Genomic DNA, 27,350 nt, shown 5'->3' with positions numbered 1-27,350 from the left:
GCGGAAGAAGAACGGACATTGTTATACCAATCATGATGTATAAAAGAGTAGATGTATTTAATTATGATAATACTACATTACAAGCGATGATAAATTGTTTGATGTATGCTTTATTGCTTGTAAGCAATTATGATATGACTAAGTTATAAGCTTTGATGATAATCTATTAGATGTATGCTTTGCTGCTACTTTTCACTGGACTTCTAGCCCTTAAAATAACAAGAAATGAGACCGATAGTTAATAAGGATAACTTCCACCTTAAACGCAATCGATTTGTCTTGGTACATCTTGTTTAAAATACCCATCTATGCAGACAGATTAGGCGTAATCCACAAATTAAACACAAATTCTCGCCTTAGATTTATACGATCAGATTTCAGGCAAATATACGATCAGGAAATTATCGAGCATGTCAATATTGTCTCAGTACATCTTTGTTCATCTCAGAACAGAAGCTAAACATTTTAGCAAGGCCAGCATGGTTGAAACAATTTGGGTAAAAACTAATACAGATATTAACCTTAAAATGAGCTACAACCCACATTGAGAGGGGTGTCACCTGATTGCACCCAGTAAATTTGCACCATCAAGCTTCGCCCCCTCCAAATGCTGAGAAAAGAAAATGAAATATTTAGTTGATTCAAATCTAATCATAGTTCCAAGCACAGACTATTAACAGTGAAGCTGAACCACAAGTCCACAACCACTCAAGTGACTAGCTCCATCTTTGTTGAACCTTCCCCTCTATTTCAGGCAAATATACGATCAGGAAACTAATATGGTCAAATTTTGTCACATCAGACACTACATTGCATGCTAGTACTAAAGAGGACATAAGTCATGGAATGGGAAGAAACCTCAACGCATACAACTAAAAGGAGTTAAGGAGCTCCCAAAATTCATTGTTCATACTCTTTCATAAAACTCCTTGGAATCTCTCTAGATGGAACCACACTTGATGGTCCAACAGCAACAGTTAGAGGTCATTTGGTTACCGGGATAAGGAAACTAATCCCGGGATAGAATTTGGAATTGTATTTATCTCATGTTTGGTTATGGGTAAGCTGGTGTGGGATAAATTTTATACCAAAATGGTGGTATAAGCTATCCATTATAGAATGTGGGATAGCTAATCAGATGGGATATCTTTGTCTATCCCACCCGGTAACCAAACGATCCCTAAGGGAATTACCATGCAAGTTTTCTGCAGCTGACCTCAGATATGACATGCTAGTAGAACAAAGATGGTCTCAGAATAAAACACATAGCCACACGTATGCCTTGGCTGATGAGCACCCAGTGCAACGTAAATGATTCTGGTTCTTATATGTCATGCGTACTAATTTCTGGGGCTGCAACTAAGCACATTATTTGATAGGTTGTCTCACAAACTTTACTTCACAGTGCCACTTCTTTTAAATAAGAGTGGTGTCCGGACCAGCATTTGCACACCTTGATTATTCGACAAGGTACCTGCTACCTCCCGTAAGCATAGGTACCGGATAACTCTGCCCATCAAGCTAAGGCAGAGTTAGCGTGGGATTTGAACCCTGGTCTGCACCCACTTCATAGGCTACTAGGTCATACCTTTAGATGCCAGATGTCACATATTCGTAACTAAAATATTCTGCCTTTAACAATTTGAGTGACAAGACACTTAAGTAGTCAAAGATTAGAATGTAAATTCTGTTTTACTCCAAAACCTAGTGCTAGATATTGAAAAATGGTAATGTTGACCTCATGCTTCTTTACCCATAATAATACATAAAAGTTCCATCTCAAAAAATAATACATAAAAGTGAAAGTAAGAGTTAGTAGTCACAATTAAGAAAATGCAAATACATCACAGGTAAGCTTGAGAGGTTGGGCAAGTAATTACTGCAAGAAAGCAACTTGAAATCAATATGGATTCATGAGAGAGTAGCCACACAAACACCCAAAAACTCAACGGCTTGAGTTCGAGATGATATTCAAGTAGCAAATTGTGGGAGAGATATTGACTGATGGCAGAGATCTGTCATTCACATATATTTAGCAACTCATGGTTACTAGCATTGCAATAGTTGGTGAGGTCAAATGCACTGCTACAAGTAGTTTGAAGTTCAAAGACTGAGATCTCACTGGAGTTCCTCATGATACCAATATAACTTCAAAATATTCAAGAAACTTTGATTGAACTACAATCAACTTTCTTTCTTTCCAGATGGAAATTCATTGGATGAAATTGGAAAGCAAGAACATTCAGCAAAAAGACAGGAAAAGGGAAATCCTTGCCAGTGAATGAAACCACGATTATGTTTTACACAATTATCCCCCCCCCCCCCCAAAAAAATAATTCCCACATCCATGCATCGTAAAACCAACCTAAATGAGGATTAAATGAAACATACAGAAGAAATCACAAAGCTCTTTGATTCTCAGTGGTAGTGACTTACCGTATCACGAAGATTTACATGCCGAAGATAAGCTCTTTGAAGATTTGCACCCTTCAGATTTGCATTGGTTAACTTTGCACCCTGGAATAAATTGTGGAAATTAATCAAGAGGCATTAAAGGAAATTGAATCCTTGTTTGGATTCACAAGAAAAAGTAATAAGCGTAGCTGACTCGTCATGAGAGTTCATATACTCTTTTGGATGAGTAGACTATAGGTTCAGAGTCCTCTCACTTTTTATTAATTTTTGTACTGCCAACCCTTGGTGCCCCTCTATTAATGCCTGCACTTACTATTTATAAATCCCAAAGAGAAATGGGGAAGGGGGGGAGGAGTGAGAAAGATTCTGTCTGCAAAGTTCAAGAAAATTTTGAAAACTAACAAGAGATATCTTCCAGACTGTTCGTAAGACTCTTTTACTCAAGTTAGTGGAGGGGGTGGCAGAACCTCTTGATTTGAGATGAAAGAGGGATCTCATTGCATTATGCTTTAGGTGGTATAGACTAAATTGGGTGTTGCAAGTGCCTCATTACAACAATAGATTGTGAATGCCCGGTCCAGGTGAAGAAAAGGAAAGGTTTGGCTGACATTGATAAGCAAGTAATGTTTATGTAGGACAAAATCATCACACATGGGAAGGGACGGAGGAGTTTCATGACTTATAAGGTAGTGTCTAGGTATGGCCGTCAATTTAGGTTAAACATTCCATGACTTGTGAACTTTAGCCCTTAGTGGTTAGTAACTCAACCCCTTACCAGTTAATTGTTAAGTTCTGCAGGTCGGGCCTAGACAAATAACATAATACATGACGAAGATGCTTAAATAGAAGGCCCCATGTGTTACTATATTAGGATAATATCTTAAATGCTTTCACCGTAGCAAATAAAAGCAGTTTGAAGCTGTAGAAAGAAGCGTACAAAGGTTGTTGAAAGGTCACTTATTCCTATTTCAAGAAGCTGTGGTCCAAGCAGGAAGCAAAAAGCCAAAAACCTACATCCTTGTTAAAGAACAGTTTGTAATATTTTTTAGCAAAAATGGAACGAAATCTAGTTGGGTCGAGTGAACTTCCAGTGAATTATAAGCAAAAAATATTTTAAAAGTCATCTTTTACCTTCAGATTGGCGCCTTCAAGATTCGCTCCTTCGAGATTGGCATTGGTAAGATCAGCCGTCTGAGAGTTTGAGAATAAATAGTAATTTATCATGTTCACAATCACACAAGCCTCAGAATAAAAATGCTGAACAGAGTTGTAAAACTCGGGTGAGAGCATATAAACAAAGGATAAGAATCTAGGCCTCTCATTGCAAATCTTACGTTCACTCAGTTTCTACCACCAAAGTTGAATAAGAATTATATTTAAAAAGAATCAGAGACAGGGGCTGTAATAGAATATCTTGTTCAAGAAAAGATGTAAAAAAGGATGGGATTAAGAGGATGCAGCCAAAGAATTTAACCTGTAGGTGAGCTGAACGAAGATCCGCCCCACAAAAGCTACAGCCTATTAGACAGGCATCTGTATTTAAATAAAGAAGGATTATCATAATAATAAAAATGACAGACAGAAGGACAATATCAAGAAAGAACATATATTCTTGATCACAAGCAGACTGTTCATGCTTTACATGTGAAAAGAAAACAGCCTGCTAAATCATCAGGAAATATTTTAAACAAAAATATATGCCGATTTCATACATAGTTTAACAGTATTATATAGGGAAACGATCTTGTTTCTTTTGCTTTGTTGATCAAGCATAGAAAAATTAGGTTTGGCTCCTATTAGCGGCAGAATTGCTATTCAATTTTTCTAATCTGTCTATATCCAAAACAATGAAGTAACTTGGCATTGCTCTGGCTAAATTCAAAAGAATGAGTCAATTAGGCATTCCTCTCGACTAATTGAAAAAATGCTTTTCATGTTTTCTTTTTCGTATAGGGACACAACATAATACTTCGATGTAAATTACTGCTAGAGCTAACCTAGAAACAAAATTTCCTAATTTAAACATCCAAGAGAATCATTGACTAGCTTTCAAAGTACAGAATAAGACAGCAAACAAATTTAATAAAAGCAAGAACATCTGTAACAGCAGCAAGCCAACACTGAAATTCTCCAAATGATTAAAGTTGAGGACATTGAGGAGTAGTTGAGTGATTGATTAAAGTCAAGGACAATCATCAATGAGATATTAGATTTACAGCAAGTTTGTAGGTAATTACACATAAGTGATAGTTGGGAGTTAGCAACTCCCTTAAAATCCACAAACTATTTCTAAGGTCAGACTTCAGGTCTAGTGAATGGTAGCGCGTGTGGTTTCTTTGGCAGCTCGAGCAACTTGAGCCAGTGGGATCCATTATACCCCATGCTTTTCATTCTGGTTATGGAAGCATGAAGTAGAACGATGGATAATGTAGTGGTAGGTGGTTACTGAGAGACTTTTCTTCAGCGATCGGGGGGCTACGTACGGTGAGGGGGTTTCACATCTCTTGTCCGCTGACGACACTTTAGTTTTCTGTAATGCGTACATGGATGAACCACTGGATTATCTTAGATAACTTCTTATAAGGTTCCCGCAGTGTCACTGTCAGGCCTCAAGATCAAACACAGGAAGTGAGACCATTCCGGTGGATGAAGCGAACAATATTGAAAATCTAACACAAGTGCTCAATTGCAGATTGGAGCTCTGCTAACTACTCATCTCTGGTTACCCTTAGGTGCTTCCAATAAGGACCAAGCAGTGTGGAATCCAGTGATTGAGAGAATTGAAAAGAGGCTAGCATTATGACAAAAGTGTCACTTCCTTTTGGATGTGGACTTTGGAGGATTATTATGAAAGGATGGGAGGACTTCTTCAGCAACATAACCTTCAAGGTGATGAAATTGGGTCCTGTGGAGGGAATGAAAAGGTGAGTTTTCGAGGAGATGGAGTGTGCCCATGTACATTTGAGGAATAGCCTCTCATTTTTAGTTTTTTTTTTGGTGCGTCCATGAGGTTCCAGTTTGTCTAGAAGATTGGTTTTGCACCTACAGTATCACACTTTGATGTAGATTCTCTACTTTTTCATATACTACTTGTATGCGGGAGATTTTCCCATTATTAATGAAATGCAAGGTAAGGTTGCGTACATAAGACCCAATGTGGTCCCGGCTCTTTCCCGGACCCCATGCATAGCGGAGATTACTGCACTGGGCTGCCTTAATGAAATTATTTACCTTATTAGAAAATATCAAAACAAATCTGTTGTAACCATTACCTTGTAAATTTGCACTTTGAAGATTAGCACCAGCTAATACAGCTCCACGAAGGTTTGCTCCAGTGAATTCACATCTTCCCTAGGCAAGACAAAATCACTAAGGTTGCAACTTGACAGTAAAGATGAGCTATAAAATAACATGTGTGCTTAAACAATTCCTTTATACAAATATGTAGAGCCTGTTAAAAGGGATTGTATAGTGGATGAATCTTTAAAAAATCGAACAATGAAAAGATGATTAAATGCAATGCATGATCTACTTATGATGTGGAAACCGAAAGATTATGTTCTTTAGCTTACTCGCGCAATGTGGCATTGTGAAAAATGGAAGCTTCAGCATCGACATCCTGTACCAAAAGTTAAAGACCGACCAAGAAAAAAAAATCATTACTTAGTGACTGAAGTCATGCGCAGATATTAGTATAAGGAGCTTAGAGTGCAACTGTTCCCTGAGCCCTTGTAAACAAGGACTCTACATATACCACCAGCCAACCAAGAGTTCCCTACATAAAAGCTAACTTTTACTTTTACTTTTCCTTTTACGGGATTAGCAATCAAGAGTTTCATTGAAAAGGACAAAAAGATTCCAGCTATGTACAATGGCTACACGAGAAAACATGCGATCTTGTGCACTTAACTTATTTAAGACCAGCTTAGTCCGAAGTATGCCTGCAAGTACCTTACAGCACCAAATGAGGCAATTTGCAAAGACTTGAAATGGCTCAGACTGATTGAAATCATTACGTCTACGCTATATGGAGTCGGGTATGAGATTCAGCTACAGGCAATCAAATAAGATATTACCCTATCATACCCATTCGATGTGGGCACATCAAGCAAATAGAAGAGCATGCAACATAGTTTACTATCTCCAAAACTTCTTTTACACAACATAAGACATCCAATCTTGATAAATTATTAAGAAACAACCACTTATCCAAAAGAATGTGCAAATACCCCTGAGCAAGAGACAATTTGCAAAGAAGACTGGAAATCGGTGAGACTGATTTGGGATCCTTATCGTCTATATATTATTACATGGACTGGGGTATGAGAATCTGCAAAAGGTATGGATCCAACAAGGTATTACCGAGGCCATACCTATTCAACGCGGGCATTTCAAGACAAAAAGGAGAGTCCATATGACATAGCTTACCCCTCTCAATAACTTCCTCCTCCTTCCCATACAGTAATATAGTTACCGCACTCAAACAAGGTTACAAGCCTTTGATCAAGCTGGCATAACCTAGTCAAATCCCAGTCCAGCCATTTTCTTCTAAAATTGGCTGCTAAGACACTCATCTCCCATCAACACCACAGATGGGACTGAAGCATTCCCAATTAGCTCCAGTTAAGTACTCTGCTAAAGTAGACATTGCAACACTTCAGAACACAATCCTTAATCTTGGAAAAGTAGATAACACTAGAACTCCTTTTTAGCCAAACAAAGCCAAAGCGAGGGCTTAGCAAATTCCAAGTTTTCTCCCTTCCTCTTACCAAACCGAAAACGAATAGCTCATCCAAAGATTGTGGAGTGCTACTTTGTTCTTCTCAGAATTGTATATTCTAGATTATAAACTATTATCACAAGTGTAAATAAAAGAAATGCAATGCTAAAGTTAAAAGGCGACCACTCTCCCAAAGGTATTATGACTGCGTAAATATATAGTAACATTCTCAATGATCTGCACACTAACTGCAGTTGAAAATTCAGCAACTTTCAATTGAGAAATAATACCCTGAATTTTGCACACTGAAGATTGGCACGCGAGAAGAACACGGTTTTCAGACATGCATAGCTGAAGTCCACAAATGACAAGTCCTGCACATAAAACAGGCACCATTAACTAATTAAAAACTTCTAGAAAAATAGCACGAATAATGGCTTCTCCTAACTTGCCAAAGAGGAGTAACACAGAAGAAAGAAAGCTATTATGATGCCACCAAGATGGGCTTCCTTTTCTAAGAATTTTCACCTTTTTAAGGAACCTAGATAACAGTGGAAGAGAAAAAGCTTTTTTCACATGGCATCCCGAGATTGAATTCTCCAATTCTGGAGATACTTAAGTTTGGAACCCAGAGCCATTGGTAGTCTTTACTAACAAATTCTCCCCAGGCATTGTTGAATCACATACCTCTATAGATTTTACCTCAGCCCCTTCACCTGAAATGCAATTTGCCCCTAATATGTAATTTGCTTCATCCCTATTTTATGGTAGACTCAACCCCGGAGAAGATATTATGCAAAAATAAGTATTAGCAGGATTTGTGCAATAGTAGTAGCGTAACTAATTCACATCTCTTTCTATGAGTCCATTTGCAATGCAATTGTGCCCGACTTTGGAATATTAGGGAGATATATTACAAACCAAAAATAAAAAGAATAATGAATTGGTGGATATGTTGCTTGGCCACATCGACCCGTAACTAGTTATTCTCTGCCTTGTGCTAAGGCTTCTGTCATGAACTCGTCGGCTCATAGCAAAAAGAGAGATACTAGGAAATGCACTTTGCTACCTGTCTGTTTTCTGGTGCATTTGGGTACAAATGAATGCTAACTCTTTTAGGATCATTATCTCTCACAAGACCATCTCTAGAATAAAGTAGTCTTTCTATAATCTTTGTGGAGTAAGGCCACAGGACATTTTTTAAATTCTACAGGAGATCAAACGTTGTATTCTGAATTTCCCCTTTTTCTTAATGTAAGACTTGAGGACAACTTGTCCTTTCTTGTACCCTCTTTATCTCACAAAATTTTTGCTCTCTTATTCATTTATATATTGATAAACATCATTAAAAAAAATTTAAAAAAATAGGATGAGGACGATGATGCCCCTATAGAGGAAAGATGAAGCATAAATTCTTTGTCAAGTACAACAACAACATACCCAGTATATTCCAACAAGTGGGGTCTGGGGAGGGTAGTGTGTATTCAGACCTTGCTCCTACCTTGTGCAGGTAGAGAGGTTGTTTCCAAGAGACCCTCAGCTCGGGTAAGTACAGTAATCAGTAAAGAAATGTAAAATATAAAAATGAATAAGTTATGAGAAGAAAGCATAAGCAATAGTGAGATTTAAACAAAATGAACCAGAAGCAATAATAGGTAATAATATGCAAAGAATAAGCCACAACTAGCGTAATGCTAAAGCTACCAGTAAGAAAGGGAAGTACACTATACTACCTACTAACCTTCTACCCTAATCTTCGACCTCCACAACTTCCTATCAAGGGTCATGTCCTCAGTAGGCTGCAGAAGCGCCATATCATATGTAATCACCTCTCCCCAATACTTCTTAGGCCTCCCTCTACCCCTCCCTAGACCCCATGTGCAACCTCTCACACCTCCTTACTGGGCCTCCGGACATCTCCTCACATGCCTGTACCATCTCATTCTCACTTCCCGCAGCTTATCCTCCGCGGAACCACCCCCCACCTTGTCTCGAATAACTTTATTTTTTGTTGTCTCTCCTAGTATGCTCACACATCTATCTCAACATCCTCATTTCCGTTACTTTCAACTTCTGGACATGAGAGTTTTTTACAGGCCAACACTCCGCCCCATACAACATAGCCAGTCTAATCACCATTCTGTAGAACTTATCTTTAAGTCTTAGTGGCACCTTCTTATCATACAAGACACCGGAGGCAAGCCTCCACTTCATCCATCCTACTCCAATACGGTGTGTGACATCCTCACCGATCTCCCCGTCACCTTGGATTACTGACCCAAGGTACCAGAAAATATCCGGTTTTGGGTAAGAAGCACTCCAGAGAGTGTAGATTAAGCAAACGTATCAGCAAATAAGAGCATAAAGAAATGAAATAGTGTAGCACTAGAGTATATTACCAACTTCGAAAGATCGAGACCAGAAAGATTAATTCCCCGAAATCTGACTCTGTCAGATTGTATGCATTTGATAATATCAATGCGTGTCAATTCGGTACCCAACTCCTCATCCTCCTTCCTCTTACTCAGAACAGCTTTAACTTCATCTACTAGTCCCTGAAATGAAACAGGTAAACTGAGTAGTTTTAACAACTTCAAGGACACACAGAAACCCCATACGAAGAGTATTTAGCTGCAAGTAAATTCTTGTAGCTCTCGAAATAGCTGAATTATTTGATAAGGTGAATAAGTTTATTATTTCTGGGAAGATCTCCCATATAAAAACAAAAACAAAAATTAGAGAATCTATAACAGCTCTCAAAAAAGTTGAATTCCAAACAGCATCCGCTATTCAGTAGAAATAAAGATTATCTGACATCTCTATACCTTTTAACAGATATATTCAAGAGAAACATTCACGAAAAAAATCAAATCACAACTAATGAGTAGTTGCATTGATATCAATGTTTTGGGAACCATGACAGCTAGCGCTTTGGTTCACTACAACCTCAGGAAAACAGAACGGTTTATAAACCAAGCAAATCTCAACCAACCTCAATCTTTATCTCAAATATCTCAATGGTCTATGACAAAAAAGGGTCTTGTTCCATCTGGAGAGGCTATTTAACATGCTCCTACATCCTCAAGAAACATAAACAAATAAATGAAAAGTATATCATCTACATGAAACACCAAAAAGTTAATGAAATAGGATCTCCAAGGCAGTGAAAGAAGTAAGAGAAGCCATTGCAATTATTCTCTGCTGCAATGCATACGCACATGGTTCAAGCAAACAAAATCTGCCCTTAAATCTTAATGAACGCATCCAATGTGTACTTTATAATACATAAGTGCACAATGAACAATTAAAGAGAAATGGATTTACAAGAAGCTGATAGTACTCCGCCTCTCGCAAAAGCTGAGCATATTCAGAGTCTTTCAAAGGTGGAATTACACCATCCCTCAACCAATTTAGGATATGGCGAAAATTCTTTCCGTCCCTGTCAACGAATATGTATCCCTGCAATAACACATCGAAAGGAGATCTGAAGTCGTGAAAACATAGACCATAGATTCCCTTTCTCAAAGATCAACATGAAGGAATATAAGCTTGATGCCTACCAAAGATAATAAATATATTTGACGAGGAAGAGATATAAATAATATTTCCTCAAACAAAATATCAAGCTAATACCAATGAACAGAGCATCCCAGCAAATTTCTAATATGCATGCATAGACATCGTATCATGGTAACCAAAACCAAACCAGTGTTGTAGGACCCTGCGCAACTACACAGTTTATCTTGAACTGTCCAAGTTTGAATTACTAAAAGACCAAAAATATTGATCCTATGAGAACATTAGAACAAAGCAACTGAGCTTATCCACGAGAATAGTGCACCTTGGTGGGAATACCAACATATAATTACACAGCAGAGAAAAAAAGAAAAAAGAGCAGAATAAGAAGATAAATGTAAAAATGTAACAGAATTCGGAGCTTATGCACATGCTTTTATTTTTTGGATGAGGTGCAGCTTATGCACATGCTTGTTCATGTATTCATGTAAATCTGTTACAAATAATGCATCTTGAACTGAAATTGCAATACTCCAAAGAAAATTAAAATTCTTAAAGCAAGTGGTGAAAAGATTGGTATTTTTATTTCTACAACTACAAGAATACAAAATAGACATCGTTAATACAATAACGTTGTCATCGCTAGCTCTATCAATCTTTAACTCAAGATAATTCCTTGTCTCATTTTTTTTTCATAATAATATTTTTTATTGATGTTATGGGGTAAGAAACCCGATAGTATATTAAATAGTAGAGAACCTACACAAACTGTGATTAATACGAAAGATATCCAATAATCTATCTCATGGGTGCACCAAAAACTAATAAACAAAATGGATATTCTAACATGTGCAAAATTATTTTCTTTATCACATACATTAAGTGAAGATATGGCCTAACTCAACCCCAGAAGCTAGGCGGAAATGATTGCCCAAGTCTATAAAAGTAGACCACCAACCCATTCCCTAGTTAGTATGGGACTCTAACCCCAAAAGCTAGCTCATGAGGAAAAGATTGCTCAACTCTATATAAGAAGACGACCAACTCATTCCCAATCAGTGTGGGACTCTAACCCAATCTAATATCCGAGGTCATCAAAACTGCTAGGGCTCAAAAATTCTTCTTTCTAGTTTCTTGTTAAACTTTTCTGAGCAGATTTTGATTCTTTTGGTGTTGTTCGATTTCTTTGATACTCAGTATTGTGTTGGGGCTGCCTGATTGGTGAGGCTTCTCTCTTTAATTAAAATTTTCATTCTGTTGGGAATTTCCTCTGTTGGGTCAGATTCGTCTGATCCGTTTGAATGGTTTATTGGTTTTGTTCCAGAGAAGTTTTGTTGGGTCAGATTTGAAACTTTTGGGTGCCATGTTATCTCGAATGATATTTATCTTATCCTCAAATATTAGCAGTTTGGGTTGCTATTTTGTGAAGCTTTGATATTCTCTGTCGTGAGAATCCTTGATTAAGAAAATAGTTAAGGTTGTTGTTGCTAATAGGCTATCATCTACTAAAACAATTCTGGTCTCGGCGGATGAGTTTGCAAAATTCTCTCAGTATCGAAAATCACTTAAGGAATCCACTTCGGTTACTACCCTTGCTGAGTCACGTAACACATGTATTATTTCCTCTTCAAGCAAGTGGGTGATTGATTTAGGCGCCACTAATCACATGACAAGTAATCCTAATATTTTTTTCTAGCTTTCAGGCACATAAAGCACCCTCTTCAAGCACTCTCTCCAGTTACTGTAGTTGATGGGTCAACCTGTAGCATTGTGGGATCTGGACTATTAAACAAACCTCCAATATTACATTGTATTAAGACTATCAAAAGTCGCCTTTAATCTTATTTTTGTGAGTAGACTTACGAAGGAGCTAAATGGTTCTATCGTATTTTTTCCTTTTTTTCCTGATCATTGTCTACTTCAGAATCTTGTGATGAAGCAGATTATTGGTAAATGACTATATTTGATGGTCTCTACATCCTTGATGAATGGATGTCTCTGTTGCTTGTTCTAGTGTCTTATCTCCATTTGAAGCACACTGTTAGTTCGGACATCTCTTTTTCCCTATGTTGAAAAAGCTTTGTCCTCAGTTTTATGATGTTCCTTCATTGGATTGTGAGTCTTGCCAGTATAGAAAACACCATCGTAGCTCGTTAAGTCCAAGGGTTAATAAACAAGCTGAGTTTGCTTTTGAGTTAATTCATTCTTATATTTGGGGACCATGTCATGTCATTATCCAAAACTGGATATAAATATTTTGTTACCTTTGTGGATGATTATTCTCGAACGACTAGGATTTATTTTATGAAGAACCAATTGAAGTGTATTCCCACCTTTGTGCCTTTTGCGCTAAAGTGAAAACTCAATTTAGTGTTTTTTGTGCACATACTAAGGAGTGATAATGCTAAAGAATATATGTCAGACTCATTTTAGACCTACATGAAAAAACACGAGATTCTACACCAGACAGCTTGTGTTGATACACCCTCTAAAAATGGAGTTGTTGAGAGGAAGAATAGGCATTTACTTGAGACAACTTGGGCACTGCTAATCCAAGAAAAGGTTCCCAAACAATTTAGGGCCGATACGGTCTCTACGGCTTGTTTTCTTATTAATCGCATGCCATCTAATGTGCTTGTTGGTGGTGTGCCTTATAGTGTTCTTTTCCCAAACAAATCAATATTTCTAGTGGAGCCTAGATATTTGGAAGTAAATGTTATGATCGAGATGTCTGACCATCTATTACCAAGTTAGCCTTTTAAGTGTATTTTCTTGGGCTATTCTCACCTTCAAAAGAGTTATCATTGCTACTCTTCTAAATTTGACGATTATCTTGTATCAACTGATGTGGTATTTTTGGAGAGTACACCGCTCTTTTACGCAACTCCTATTTCTACAAGTCAGGAGAAGGAAGATGGGTGGTCAATCCACCAAGTCACTAGTTCTTTGCATGAACAATCAGTTGATGATGTTTCTTCTACATCGTTCAGGTATTCTATTGAGCAACATCCGACTATTGTGTCTCATGAGTCAGCAATTACTCTATCTACTCCATCAAGATTGTTAATTGTTCAAGTTTACTCAGGTGAGAGACCAATGATATTTGTCTTGCGTCAGTTACTTCATCACTACATCCTCCTCAACTTGATCCTTGTACCCAAAGGTACACGTCGGTGCAAATTCACATATTCCATTGCTAATTTTATTTATGACTACCACTAATCTCATGCGTCTAGTTATTTGATTGGCTCTCTGGACTCCATCTCTGTACCCAAAACAAGAAAGCAGACCTTGAACCATTCTAGATGGTGTGGTGCAATGCTTGAGGAGATGCATGCTATAGATAAAACCACACTTGGGATTTGGTGAATTTACCCAAAGGAAAGGAAGCAGTAAGATGTAACAGTGTTGTCAAAGGCGAAAAGTTAAGGCCTGTTGGGCTTAAAGCGCAAATAAAATGTGGGCTTTAACGAAGAAAGGTGCAAATTGAGAAAAACCACAAATATGTATGTGTAATCCAAGACTAATATCTATAAGCAAGAATACCAAATATATGGACAAAGAATTAAAAGAAAATTTACATTAAAGTAAATATCAATTGTTCAACGTCGCCTCTTCAGTATTACGCTCATTGGCAAGGAAAAGTATGTTTTAGAGCCTTGATGACAACAGTGAAGCGCCCGCTAAGCGAGGCTGCTAAACGAGGCGAAGCGCTCAACATGTGTTATGAGCCTCGCTTCAAGGCTTAAGCGTGCTTTAAGAGCGCCTTTGATAACACTAGATGTAAGTGGGTCTTTGAATTAAAAGTTTAATCTGGATGGCTATGTGACAAGACTTACGGCAAGAATTGTGGCTAAAGGATAATGCTCAAACTAATGGCGTGGATTATTCAAACACCTTCTCCCCAGTGGCCAAACTCACTTTCGTCCGCTTGTTCATTTTCGAAATTGCTTTTGAACATTGGCTTTTACATCAATTGGATATCAAAAATGCATTCCTTCTTGGTGATCTCCATGAAGAGGTGTATATAGAGCACCACCCGATTTTGTTGCTCAGGGGAAGTATGGAAAAGTATGTCATTTGAAGAAGTCCTTATATGGCTTGAAGCTAAGTCCTCGGACTTGGTTTGGCAAGCTTTAGCGGTCGCTCAAGAGACTAGTTTGAGGCAAAAATGGAGGATGTAGTTTAAGGAGGGGGATTCTAATACAAAAAAAAATCATAGGGTTGCGGTAGCGAATAAGAGAGGAACTTCGTTGACTCCTTAAAAGTGAATGGAGTGGTGTTTGAAAGGGAGGATGAAGTTAAGGGGGCTATTGTTAGTTGTTCAAGGAAGATGTGACATGCAGACTAAATTTGGGGGAATAGTGTTTTGTCAAATAGGGAAAGGAAAGAGATAGTGGTTGGAAAGGGCAATAGAAGAAGAGGTGAGGGAAGCGGTGGTGAGTTGTGCGGGAGACAAGGCTCCAAGACCAGATGGTTCACTTTAGCTTTTTTCCAACAACGTTAGAAGATAGTTAAGGGAAAGTTGATGGAGACTATTGCGGATTTCCAAGATTCTGGAGAGGTCAAGCATAACTGCAACTCACAAAGTCAAACAAGTGCAGGATATTCATGCAGAAGTCAAACAAAAACTTGAGGAGACTAATTCCCAGTACAAGGCAGCTGCCAATAACATCGTTGCTTATAGACCTTTGAAGAAGGAGATGATGTTATGGTGTTTTTGAGAAAAGAAAGGTTTCCATTGGATACTTATAACAAAGCTCCAACAAAAGAAGTATCATCCTTATCGCATCCAAAAGAAAATCAATGATAATGCCTATATGGTCGATTTGTCGGACACCATGAAAATTTTCAAGATTTTTAAAGTAGCTGACCTTTCACCTTATCATCCATCTAAGGAACCACTCTACTTGGAAGCTGCAGTCAACTCGGGGATGAGTTCTTTCCTGGAAAGGGGAGAATTGATGCAGAAGATCAAGCAGAGAATCAAATCAATGCAGGAAATCAGGCAGAGAATCAAATCAATTGATTTAGGGAATTTCCAATTGGGAGATTCTTTCCTGAATAGTATTACAACAATCTTGGGTGGAAGGATTTAGTGGACCTTAGCTTTTATTGCATTTGATTTTCTATTCATCAAGTAATGAGAAGATTCTAGTATTGGGTGTTGGCCAATAAATAGTCCTTTTAGCAACTACTGTAATTAAGTAAATAACAATTCTCTCCTTAAGGTTTCTCTGTAAACACTTGTATCTTCTCTGTTTAAGCTTTGCCAAGAGCAAGCTTTGTTGATAGACTATTCGTGAAATAGTCTTTCTACCAATCTAATTGTTTCTTGTTTACTCGTCCTACATCAAATTTTGTTATATATTGTACTCAGTTGTCTTACTTTTTCCACTCAAGGGTTTGGCTTTTCCAATTGTAATGTATGGCAGGAAGTACCCCACTTCATATTATTATAAGTGGTGTGAGATAGAGTAGAACTTCAAGGGATAAGATCAGACTCCAATCCTCTCAGGTAATGTAAAATACTCAAAGTTTCACAAATTGAAGAAAAAGGCTAACTTGCTATCCTCCTTCCTTAACTATGAATGATGCTCTTCCCTAACTATTTTGAACATCTGAGGGTCAATTGTGACATGCCTCCAGAAAATAAACGAGTGAGTGCATGCATAGTATGTATATACCTTCTCTGACTCCTGGCAGATAGTGTGACGGCCACTAAACATAGCAGCAAGCATCGAGTCCGGCTCTCGCTGCGTGAGGGTATCCAGTGTTGTGCAAAACTTCTTCCCTCCTTTAAATAAGAATTATAGGATCACCGAAAGGAGATTGTGTGTGAGAAAAATGACAAGGCAAAATCCTACAGTAATATTTCTGCATGACAAATTCTTCAGCATTGTCCTTTCGTATTCAAGTAACAATATGAAGACATTTAACATATTAATTGTTATACTCATCTCAGACCCAAATAGATTTCTGCTTCTAATATTGCATCTTATGCTTCATTTACTGTACAGTGAGAAAATGGAAACCTATGAATTAAAAGAAACAAAGAGTACTACTTGTAAGATAGTTCCTAAAGGATTCATCGTATGTACGGTGACAAAATTGGAAGATAGTGCAGAAAGGCCAGAAATCAGCTTTTTGTCTAAATTTAAATATGAAATAGAATAGCTGTACATTACGATTCAAATCATCAAATGTCTAAGCATAAGAGCGAGGGAGGGAGGGTATACCGATATTCAGACGAACCATGGAAGAGGAGGAGCTATCGGAGTGATCGGCCATTTTCGCTTCCTTCCTGGGGTTGGATTTGAGGTCCGGGATGGATGATTCAATGCACCGAAACAGACAGCCTCCTTCAGTCGGCGAAGGTGATTCTTCTTTCTAGTCCTCGAAACTTTGGACTCTTGCCCCTATTTGTTTTAAGTAATTTTCACTTTAACCCCTATACTTCCCGTATTTAGGGTTACTCTACTATAAGCAAAAAATAAATTCCTCCTCTTAATAAGTAATTTTTCGAAAAACACTTCGGATTAAAGCAACTTGTAAAAAAGAACATTTTTTGTTGGCCAAACATTCCGTAAGACTAATTCAATTTTAAAGAGTGTAGTATTGAAAGTTATTGCATAAAGTTTACTCTTATTGTTTGGCATAGGTCTTGTGTTTTTATACGAGAAAGTGACAGAAATAGGACATTATAAGAAGTGTATTAATATTTGGCCTTTCTGGTAGGTCACCTACCAATGGGCAAACTTTCAAGGTCAAAAATTAAAAGTTTTGTTAAACTTGAAGTTTTGGTCATTGGTCATGTGACTTGGCTCCGAGGTCAAAAGTTCGAGATTAGCTTCTTCCAAGGTTATTTGTGTCATTGACTTAATCATTATCATCATCAAGAGGAGTAATACTTTTTTGTTCGTTGGGTTCTATTTATGCAATGATTGTACAATTATAGAATTTTGATATTAATGGAGGTTATTTGGGAGATCATACATTACTTATTATACATAAGAATTTCAAACCAATTATGAGAAGTGAGTATAGTGATTTCTCGTACATATTGAGATGTGCATTTTTTTTTACATCTTTATAGAAATTGAAATAATCATCCAAAAGGATGACTTGACGGTTTTAAAGATTAAGTGGGCGTTTGGACATAAGAATTGTAAAATTTCAAAAAAAAAATCAAGTGAAAATGGTATTTGAAAATTAGAGTTGTATTTGGACATGAATATAATTTTGGGTTGTTTTTGAAGTTTTGTGAGTGATATGAGTAAATTTTGAAAAACAGCTTTTTGGAGTTTTTTAAATTTTCGAAAAATTCCAAAATGCATCTTCAAGTGAAAATTGTAAATTTTATGACCAAATGCTGATTTCGAAAAAAAAATAAAATTTTATCAAAAAAAAGTAAAAAATTTCTTATGTCCAAACGGGCTCTAAGTAACAACCTTTGAAACTAAAGTTTATATTTTATTAAGTGAATTCTTCTCATCTTCTTAAATCTTACTCGATAAAATTACTTATGCGCTTGATAAATGATGAAAAATGCATATTATTTGGTGTACTTTCATGTCATAACTTATGTGAATATGGGAGGTTACATGAGTTTTTGTAGTGAATTATGCTCATTACGTGCATTCTTATGTGTAGAAACAAGTTGGACGAAAAGTGAGCAAACGAAGTTGATTCGGGACCAAAAGACAAATGAAGAACTTTGCTCGTTCATTCTCGCGTGCACACGAGAGAGTGAACGAGCTAGCTGAGGAAAAGCTTGAGAAAAAAAATGGCAGATTATAGCAAAAAGTTATAGAAGTGCACGAGAGACCTAGAAGAAAAAGAAAAATAGAAGAACTTCGCTCGTTCACTCTCGTGTGGGCACAAGAGAGTGAACGAGCTAACCTAAAAAGACTGTTCCGAAGTGTGATTGTATTAATTTGCCCCATGCAAACCCTATCACATATAAATAGTCCTTAAACTCACTTTAGGAGGGGGTATTTGACCTAAGGAGGCAAGAACACACAAGGAGCAAGGCGGAGAATTCTTCTACGAGTTTTTCACTTTCTTATTCCTATTTCTATTGTTGGTTATGAATTCTAGTGTTTTAATTTTACATACTTTTATGAGTAGCTAATTCTGTTATCTAGGGTTTTGATGGAATATTTTGTAGGATGAATTCTTGATACGTTTTGATATAATTGAGTCTTCGAATTTTTATATTTGTTCACGTGCTTATTTTAGTTAATTGAAGAGCTCTCAATTGACTGTGCCTATTTATTATATATTGCTTGAAAAAGAGTGCATATATAGGTGATTGTTGAACAACGTCACTCCTAACGTATATGACATATCAATACGGCGGGTTTAAAAGCGGGATTAGAGATAACGAACCTTTGACGTGATCATAGTGAGTGGCGAAAAATTACGAGCCAACATAATTCGAAAGAATATGACTAGTACATTATTGTAGTTGCTCGAGAGAGAATTACGATAAGTCGAGTGCTCATGATCAAGAGGGAATAATTAGGCGAAATTATAAAATACGTAGCGGGAAGGATTCCGACATTTGGGGAAATTACAACTCTAGAAGTTCTTAATCTTGTCTCCAACCCTTAGTATCTTTAGTTATTAACTTAGTACTTAAATTTGTTAGTTAAATAGTTAAACATAAGAATCTTAATATTTATAACTTAAAAATTGTTCGAGCTTACTTTCTTAGTGATATTGAAACCATAGTTCTCTGTGAGATTCGACTCCGAACTCTTAGATCGGATTATATTTGTAGCGATCGCTTATTATATTTAGGACTAGAGTTGGGCGTGATCAAATTTTGGTGCCGTTGCCGGGGAACTAACGGCGTATCTATAGGTGTAAATATTGTTAGGGTTCAAGTTTGATCATCAATTTTATTTTATTTTATTTTAGTTTAGTTTATTTATTTTATTTACGAAAAGTGGCCAAAAATGCCCCTAGCGTATTGAATATGGCTCATCATTGCCCTCAATTAACCTTTCAGACTATAAATACACTCAACGTTCTATTTTGGCTCAAATTTGCCCCTAAAACTAACTGACAACACTTGGTAAAAATTTGGGTTGTCAAATAGCTATGTGTCACTTCCACAGTATGCCACGTATAATATCAAGGTCAAAACAAAAACCCACCCATATGTAAGATAACCCAACCCGCCTGACCCCTTACCCATTTGTCAAAAATCAAAATAACCCCCAATACATAACTCATTCTATCCAAGACTTATAGCTCTCGGTTATTTACTTTGAACACCCATGAATAACGCGATTTAGGGTACATGGCTTCAATTGAAGATTGTAGATTGTGAATCTGGGTTGGAATTTGAACTATTTTTCATGAAGATTCAATTCCAAGGTCTTAATCATTATAATGCCCATTGTGTTGTGAAGTTGTTTATTTGCGCTCAGCTACTATTATGATTTACTTTCCAAGTGTTCATTATAGAATATAGCAGTGGTGATTCTGGAGTTATTTAATGGCATCATAAGAATAATGTAAATATTATTTTCAACTTTTTGAATTTCAGAAATTCCGACTACTACTTTGGTCTATTCTCTCATAAAATGCATATTGTACTTGGATCTGCATCTGACACCTCAATCTTTGGGAAGACATTTTTTCAATTTATTTTCTCGATCACCTTCTTGAAATGGCATCTGCTGAATATGGTGTCAGATGTGAACTTGCAAGTGTCTTGTGCTTTTGAATCTCAAATACTACCCAACGTTGAAAAGTTTAACATAAAAACTCAAATATGTAGTGCTCTATTTTAACATATCCCCATTGACATTCTAACTACATAGCTTCAAATATGCAGTTCTAACGAGGAAGAAGGAAAGGGGTCGGGATTATTTTAACAAATGGGTAAGGGGGTTAGGCGGGCTGGGTTGTTTAATATATGGGTGGGTTTTATTTTTTACCTTGATATTACACATGTCATACTGTGGAAGTGCCACATAGCTATTTAACAGCTCAAATTTTTATTAAAGTGCAGCCAGTTAGTTTTAGGGGCAAATCTGAACCAAAATAAAACGTTGAGGGTATTTATAATTCGAAAGATTAACAGAGGGCAATGGTAAACTATATTCAATACATTAGGGGTATTTTTGTACCTTTTCCGTTTTATTTATGATATGAGAAACATGGCATCTTAGAATTTGGGAGTTTGGATGTTAATAGTTCTACTTTTGATCCTCTTAATGCTTCTTGTGGAGGAAATCACCCATGGAAAAATTATCAAAATGATCCCGAAAATGAGTTATGTGCACCAACTCAATCCTATATGTGGAATGTATGTGATGTGTGTGGTGGTCAAGATGGTCACTTTTACGGTTGTACTTATAATTATAATCCTTCCCCAACCCTTTATTATGATGGTTTTACTTTTTCTTGTGAGGCTAACATTAACAAAGAACTCGGGGGAGCTTCCCTGAAGGAGAACAAAGATATGATAAAGTGCCTCATGGAACAAAATAATGAGAAACAACTGCAAATACAAAGGCAACGGGATACTATCGAAAGTCAAGAGTCAATTATTCGCGACTTGGAGGCTCAAGTGAGTCAACTGATTGAAGTTTTTAATGCTCAACAAGCCAATATTGTGGAATGTATGTTTTGAAAGATCATTATCCAGGCAACCCAAGTTTGGAGAGTGTTGGGAAAAAAATCAAAGAAAATACAAAAAAAATGAAAAAAATAGAAAATACCCTATTCCTCTTAATCCGGACTAGTGAATGCATAGTTGTGCTTAAAGAAGAAGGGCCAAATTATATATGATTTCGTGGCTTTGCTTGAATTAGTCATGAAGATTGTGTATTTGAAAGTTAAGTGTAATTTAATAAAGTATTTAGGAGGGTTAGTTACCATACCCAAGGGTTATATGAGTTGTTGGTATGTTTGGTTGAGGCCTCGGGGACCTCAGGGGTGTTTCGGATGCCCATCGGAAGGAAATTTGGACTTAGGCATTGCTGATTTTTTTCTGGTGTTCTGGTGTTTCGCACCTGTGGTGGGAGCCCGCAGAAACAAAGAGGAGGATGCAGATTTGAGCAAGGCTAGGTTGGAATGGAAGCGCAGGTGCGAGGTTAGGAGCGCATCTGCGAAACCGCAGATGCGGAAGGGGAGGCGCAGATGCGGAAGAAGGCCTGAGTGGGATGGATCGCGGAAGCGGGCAAGGTCTATAGGTGAGCACCCGCATGTGCGAATGAGTGACCGCAGATGCAGAGTCTGGGAACTTAAGTGGGATTCACACCTGCGATGGAATTTCCGCAGGTGCGGCGTCGCAGATGCGACAGAATGTCCGCAGGTGCGGAAGAACTGGGCAAAAAATGAAACTTCGAGGGTTTGATTCCCATTTCGATTTTTGGGACTTTGAGAGCTTAGTGTAAGGCGATTGTTTGAGGTTTCTTTAAGAAGATTATTGGGGTAAGTGATTCTAACTCAGATTGGACTATATTTCATGAATCTATTGCTATTTTCATCATCTAATTATGGATTTGCGTTGTAAATTTAGGAAAAAATGGTAGAAACTTCATAGGCTAAAATTTTGAGTTTTGGAAGGCGATTTGAGGTTGGATTCGAGCAATTATTGTATGGTTGGACTCGTGAGTGGATGGATGTTCATATTTTGTGACTTTTATCGGATTTCGAGACGTGGGCCCAGGGCCGGTTTGAGCCTATTTCGGATTTTGACTTATAATTTCGTGTTTCTCTTGTGAAATTGATTCTTTTAGCCTAAATTAATTATATCGTACTACTTGTGGCTAGATTCGGGGTGTTTGGATATTGATTCGAGGGGCAAGGGCATTGCGGAGAAGGATTTCTGCGCGATTGAGGTAAGTAACAGTTTTAAATCTGATTTTGAGGGTATGAAACCTCGAGGATTGGTATGATGTGAGAGTTTGGAGGTGACGCACATGCTAGGTGACGGACATGTGAGCGTGCACCATGAAGGATTATGACTTGATCCGTCCCGTGAGACTGTAAAGTCGAATAGCCATGGTTATTACTTGTTTTTCCTTGCCTTTGAGAAATTGACTGTCTTTCATGTTAGAAACCATGCTTAGGCCTTACGATATCATTGTTGGGACCCGTAGCGGTCGTATACTTTTTGAATTGACAGCTAATTGTTGTCTTGTACTCAGGCATAGTCTTACTTGTGTATTATATCTCTGTTCCCTCTCAGTTCTTGTTGATACTTATTGTATTCTCTGTTTGGGCTGATTATTATGATATTCTATGAGCCCGAGTGGCTGGAGAGGTTAGTGACTAAGATAGGGCCTGAGTGTCGAACTGTGAGCTATGTGAGGTTATATGGATCGGGTTATATGCCGCAACGAGCCTTATGGCTATTTATGGATTGTGGATTGGGTTGCACGCCGCAACGAGCCTTATGTCTACTTATATGATTGGGTCGGGCTGCACGCCGCAACGATATAGCGCTTGGGCTGAAAGGAGCCCCTCCAGAGTCTGCACACCCCTAGTGAGTGCAGGTACCTATTGAGAGTGTGTATTGAGGGTTGAGAGCCGAAAGTATGAGCTGTTGAGATGAGTTGAGTGACTGCTGCCCTGAGAGGATGTACTTGCTTTTATTTATTGTTGCACTTAGTTGTTATCTGTTGTTGTTGTGAAATTTTTGGAAGATTCATATATGTTTTACTTGAGCTCGAACTGATTTGACTTATACCACCGAATTTGAAAGCATGTTCACCCTTCACTGAAATTTTTTGAAATGATATGTATTTTTTAATTATAGCTCATCACTGCTTCTCAGTTCCTTATTTAATTTTGTTACTTGCTGAGTTGGTTGTACTCATGCTACACCCTGCACTTCATGTGCAGATCCAGGTGTGTACGGTTCTGACGGTCGCTGAGTTCGTGCGAGAGCTGATTATCGGAGATTTACGAGGTAGCTGTCGGTGTTTGCAGTCCTTGTTTCTCCTTTCTTATTATCTTTTCTCTCTTGTATTGGCATTTGGCACAGATTGTAGTAGACTCTGTTTTTAGTTTGGTTGTTAGATACTCATGACTTAGTGACACCCCGATGTCGGGCTATCATTCCATACTGGTATTTTGGGTTTTTACCCTGTTATTATGTAAATCTTCAGTTAGTTTAATTGCTTCAGCTTCTTCTGTTATATATTGGAAGCATATTGAGAATGTCGGCTTGCCTAGTTCCACGATAGGCGCCATCACGACTGGTTAGGTATTTGGGTCGTGACAAGTTGGTATCAGAGTCTAGGTTACATAGGTCACACGAGTCATGAGCAGGTTTAGTATAGTCTTGCGGATCGGTACGGAGACGTTTGTGCTTATCTTCAAGAGGTTGTCGAACCCTTAGGAAACTTCACATTCTTGAATTCTTCTCGTACGAATCTTTTGATTCTGGTAACTAAATTTCTGTTGTTCTAATTCTCTCACAGATGGTGAGGACGCGTACTACGAGGCAGGATGGACAACCACCAGTACCACCAGTCAGGGCCGCGAGAAGCCGAGGTCACGGTAAAGCCCGTGGTAGGGGCAGAGGTATGGCTCGCACCACAGCTAGAGCAGCACCTGCAGATCCACCAATATCCCCAGTTCAGGAGCAAGCTCCAGTTGTGGATGAGCCGGTGGGACCAGCTCAAGCACCACCTGTGCCTATTGTGATTACAGGCCTTCAGGAGGCCTTAGCTCATATTTTGACCGCGTGCATTAGTCTTGCTCAGGCGGTCTCTATTCCGGCTGCAACAGCCACTTCTCAGGCCAGGGAAGGTGCTCAGACTCCCGCCGCCCGCAAACCAGAGTTTGTGGTATAGGGATTCCAGACATCGGGGGCACCACCGGCCAAGCCGGTTGCAGCTGCTCAGGACTATCTGGTTCCTATAATGCCTGATGATGAGCAGTGTCAATTGGAGAGTTTTAGGAGACTCCAGCCTCCATCTTTCAGTGGTACCGAGGGAGAGGATGCACAGGGCTTCTTGGACATATGTCAGAGGATACTCCATACAGCAGGTATTCTAGAGGCCATTGGGGTCTCGTTCACTACTTTTTAGTTCTCTGGGGCTCCCTTTAGTTGGTGGGAGGCTTACGAGAGGCGTAGGCCGGTCGGCGCAGCACCCCTTATATGGCAACAGTTCTCCGGTCTATTCCTGGAGAACTTTGTGCCCCTGTCCCATAGAGAGGAGCTGCACAAGCAGTTCGAGTAGCTTTGTCAGGGTGATATGTCTGTGACGCAGTATGAGATGGTATTTTCAAAGTTGGCCCGTCATGCTATCTGGTTGGTTCCCACAGATAAGGAGAGGATCAGGAGGTTTATAGATGGCCTCACTTTTCAGCTGGGATTGCTTATGACTAGAGAGAGAGAGTGTCTGGTGCTACTTTTGATAAGGTTGTCGACATCGCTCGTCAGATTGAGATGGTTCACAGCCAGGAGCGGGTTGAGAGAGAGGCCAAGAGGCCTCGTGGACAGGGTGGATTTAGCGATGTTCCTTCTAGTGGCAGTTCCACTACGGTAGGGGTCGTCCTTTCAGACATGCTCAGACAGCTCGCCTAGTTCACCGTGGTGTAATATCTGGCTATGGTTCACACGGTTATCAGTAGGGCCATTCATCTCTCAGTGCCCTCCTAGCTCAGAGTTCGTCCCGTGCTCCATCGGGTCAGGGTTCGTCTATGCCAGGTCCTTCTGTCGGTTATCCCGGTGCTCGAGGCTCCCTTTAGTCCCCAGCACCAGCACCAGCACCAGGGAGTTGTTATGAGTGTGAAGAGTTTGGCCACATCAGGAGACATTATCCCCGCCTTACGGGAGGTCCGACTTAGCAGAGGAGCCAGTCTATGACATCAACACCAGTTTCTTCACCACCCGCTCAGCTAGCTCGGGGTGGAGCCCAGTCAGCTATGGGTCGCCATAGAGGGGGAGGCCGATCAGGGGGTGGCCAAGCCCGTTTCTATGCTCTTCCTGCCAGACCAGATGCCATTGCTTCGGATGATATGATTACAGGTATTGTCTCAGTTTGCCACGGAGATGCCTCTGTATTATTTGACCCTGGTTCCACTTATTCATATGTTTCCTCGTATTTCACTCATTTTTTGGATATGCCCAGTGAGTCTTTAGTTTCATCTGTTCATGTATCTACTCCTGTGGGTGATACTATTATTGTGGACCGCGTATATCAGTCATGTGTGGTGACCATTGGGGGTCTGGAGACCAGAATGGATCTTTTGCTGCTCAGTATGATCGATTTTGATGTAATATTGGGTATGGATTGGTTGTCCCCATGTCATGCTATTCTAGATTGTCACGCTAAGACTGTGACGTTGGCGATGCCGGGGTTGTCGAGGGTTGAGTGGAGCGGTTCCATAGACTATGTTCCCAGTAGAGTAATTTCATACTTGAAAGCTCAGCGGATGATTGAGAAAGGTTATATATCTTATTTGGCCTTTGTGAGGGATGTTAGAGCAGAGGCCCCTGCTATTGATTCTGTTCCGGTGGTGCGAGATTTCCCGGATGTGTTTCCTGTAGACCTGTCGGGCATGCCGCCCGACAGGGATATTGATTTTGGTATTGATTTGGTGCCGGCACTCAGCCCATTCCTATTCCACCGTACCGTATGGCACCGGCTGTGTTGAAAGAGTTGAAGGAGCATCTTCAGGAACTCCTTGATAAGGGGTTTATTCGGCCTAGCGTGTCACCTTGGGGTGCACCGGTTTTATTTGTGAAGAAGATGGATGGTACTTTGAGAATGTGCATTGATTACAGACAGTTGAACAAGGCCACGATCAAGAATAAGTATCCTTTGCCGCGTATTTATGATTTGTTTGACCAGCTTCAGGGAGCGATGGTGTTGTCCAAGATTGATTTGAGGTTTGGGTATCACCAACTGAAGATTCGAGACTCAGATATTCTTAAGACAGTTTTCAGAACCCGATATGGCCATTATGAGTTCCTTGTGATATCTTTTGGGCTGACCAACGCCCCAGCAGCGTTCATGCATCTGATGAATAGTGTGTTTCAGCCATATTTGGACTCGTTCATCATTGTATTCATTGATGATATCCTGGTGTATTCTCGTAGCCAGGAGGAGCATGCCCAGCATCTGAGGATTATGTTACAGAGATTGAGGGAGGAGAAGCTTTATGCAAAGTTCTCCAAGTGTGAGTTGTAGCTCGGTTCAGTGGAGTTCTTGGGGCACGTGGTGTCTAGTGAGGGTATTCATATGGATCCAAAGAAGATAGAGGCGGTGCAGAGTTGGCCCAGACCGTCCTCAACCACGGATATTAGGAGCTTTCTTGGTTTGGGGGGCTATTACCATCGTTTTATGGAGGGTTTTTCATCTATTGCATCGCCCTTGACCAAATTAACCCAAAAGGGTGCCCCATTCAAGTGGTCGGATGAGAGCAAGGAGAGCTTTCAAAAGCTCAAGACTGCTTTGACCACAACTCCAGTTCTAGTTCTGCCATCAGTTTTTGGTTCTTACACAGTGTATTGTGATACCTCACGAATCGGCATTGGGTGTGTTCTGATGCAGGAGGGTAGAGTGATTGCTTATGCTTCACGCCAGTTGAATACCCATGAGAAGAACTATCTTGTCCATGACCTTGAGTTAGCAGCTATTATTCATGCCTTGAAGATTTGGCGGCACTATTTGTACGGTGTCCATTGTGAGATTTACACTGATCATCAGAGTTTGCA

General features: G+C 39.1%; 1 protein-coding gene across 2 annotated transcripts; it reads right to left on the bottom strand.

Moving 5' to 3' along the window:
* Positions 1-337: 337 nt before the first annotated feature.
* LOC107797734 (FH protein interacting protein FIP2) lies at positions 338-17,068 on the bottom strand. 2 transcript variants are annotated; one of them, XM_016620658.2, is made up of 11 exons: positions 16,891-17,062; positions 16,339-16,448; positions 10,460-10,594; positions 9,535-9,690; positions 7,426-7,509; positions 5,988-6,034; positions 5,688-5,761; positions 3,890-3,948; positions 3,547-3,606; positions 2,437-2,517; positions 338-610 (listed from the first exon to the last, which is right to left on the bottom strand). In XM_016620658.2, exons 1-11 carry the CDS (start codon positions 16,940-16,942, stop codon positions 557-559), a joined length of 912 nt encoding a protein of 303 aa, XP_016476144.1. In that variant the 5' UTR covers positions 16,943-17,062; the 3' UTR covers positions 338-556. The 2 variants fall into 2 exon arrangements, with proteins under 2 accessions (XP_016476144.1, XP_075103986.1); XM_075247885.1 differs by lacking the exon at positions 10,460-10,594 and having other exon boundaries at positions 16,891-17,068.
* Positions 17,069-27,350: the final 10,282 nt, after the last annotated feature.

Source organism: Nicotiana tabacum, chromosome 24 (genome assembly GCF_000715075.1).
Source record: "Nicotiana tabacum cultivar K326 chromosome 24, ASM71507v2, whole genome shotgun sequence".
Taxonomy (NCBI): Eukaryota; Viridiplantae; Streptophyta; class Magnoliopsida; order Solanales; family Solanaceae; genus Nicotiana; species Nicotiana tabacum.
This window is presented reverse-complemented; position numbering and strand designations above follow the sequence as displayed.

What these genes read in the sequence shown, in the direction of transcription:
- LOC107797734 (XM_016620658.2), bottom strand. Translation starts at nt 16,942, where the DNA reads ATGGCCGATCACTCCGATAGCTCCTCCTCTTCCATGGTTCGTCTGAAT. An exon ending in TTCAGTGTGCAAAATTCAGG is followed by an intron (nt 6,035 to 7,425) that starts GTATTATTTCTC and finishes CTTTTGGTACAG; the next exon opens with GATGTCGATGCTGAAGCTTC. An exon ending in TTGAAGGCGCCAATCTGAAG is followed by an intron (nt 2,518 to 3,546) that starts GTAAAAGATGAC and finishes AATTTATTCCAG; the next exon opens with GGTGCAAAGTTAACCAATGC.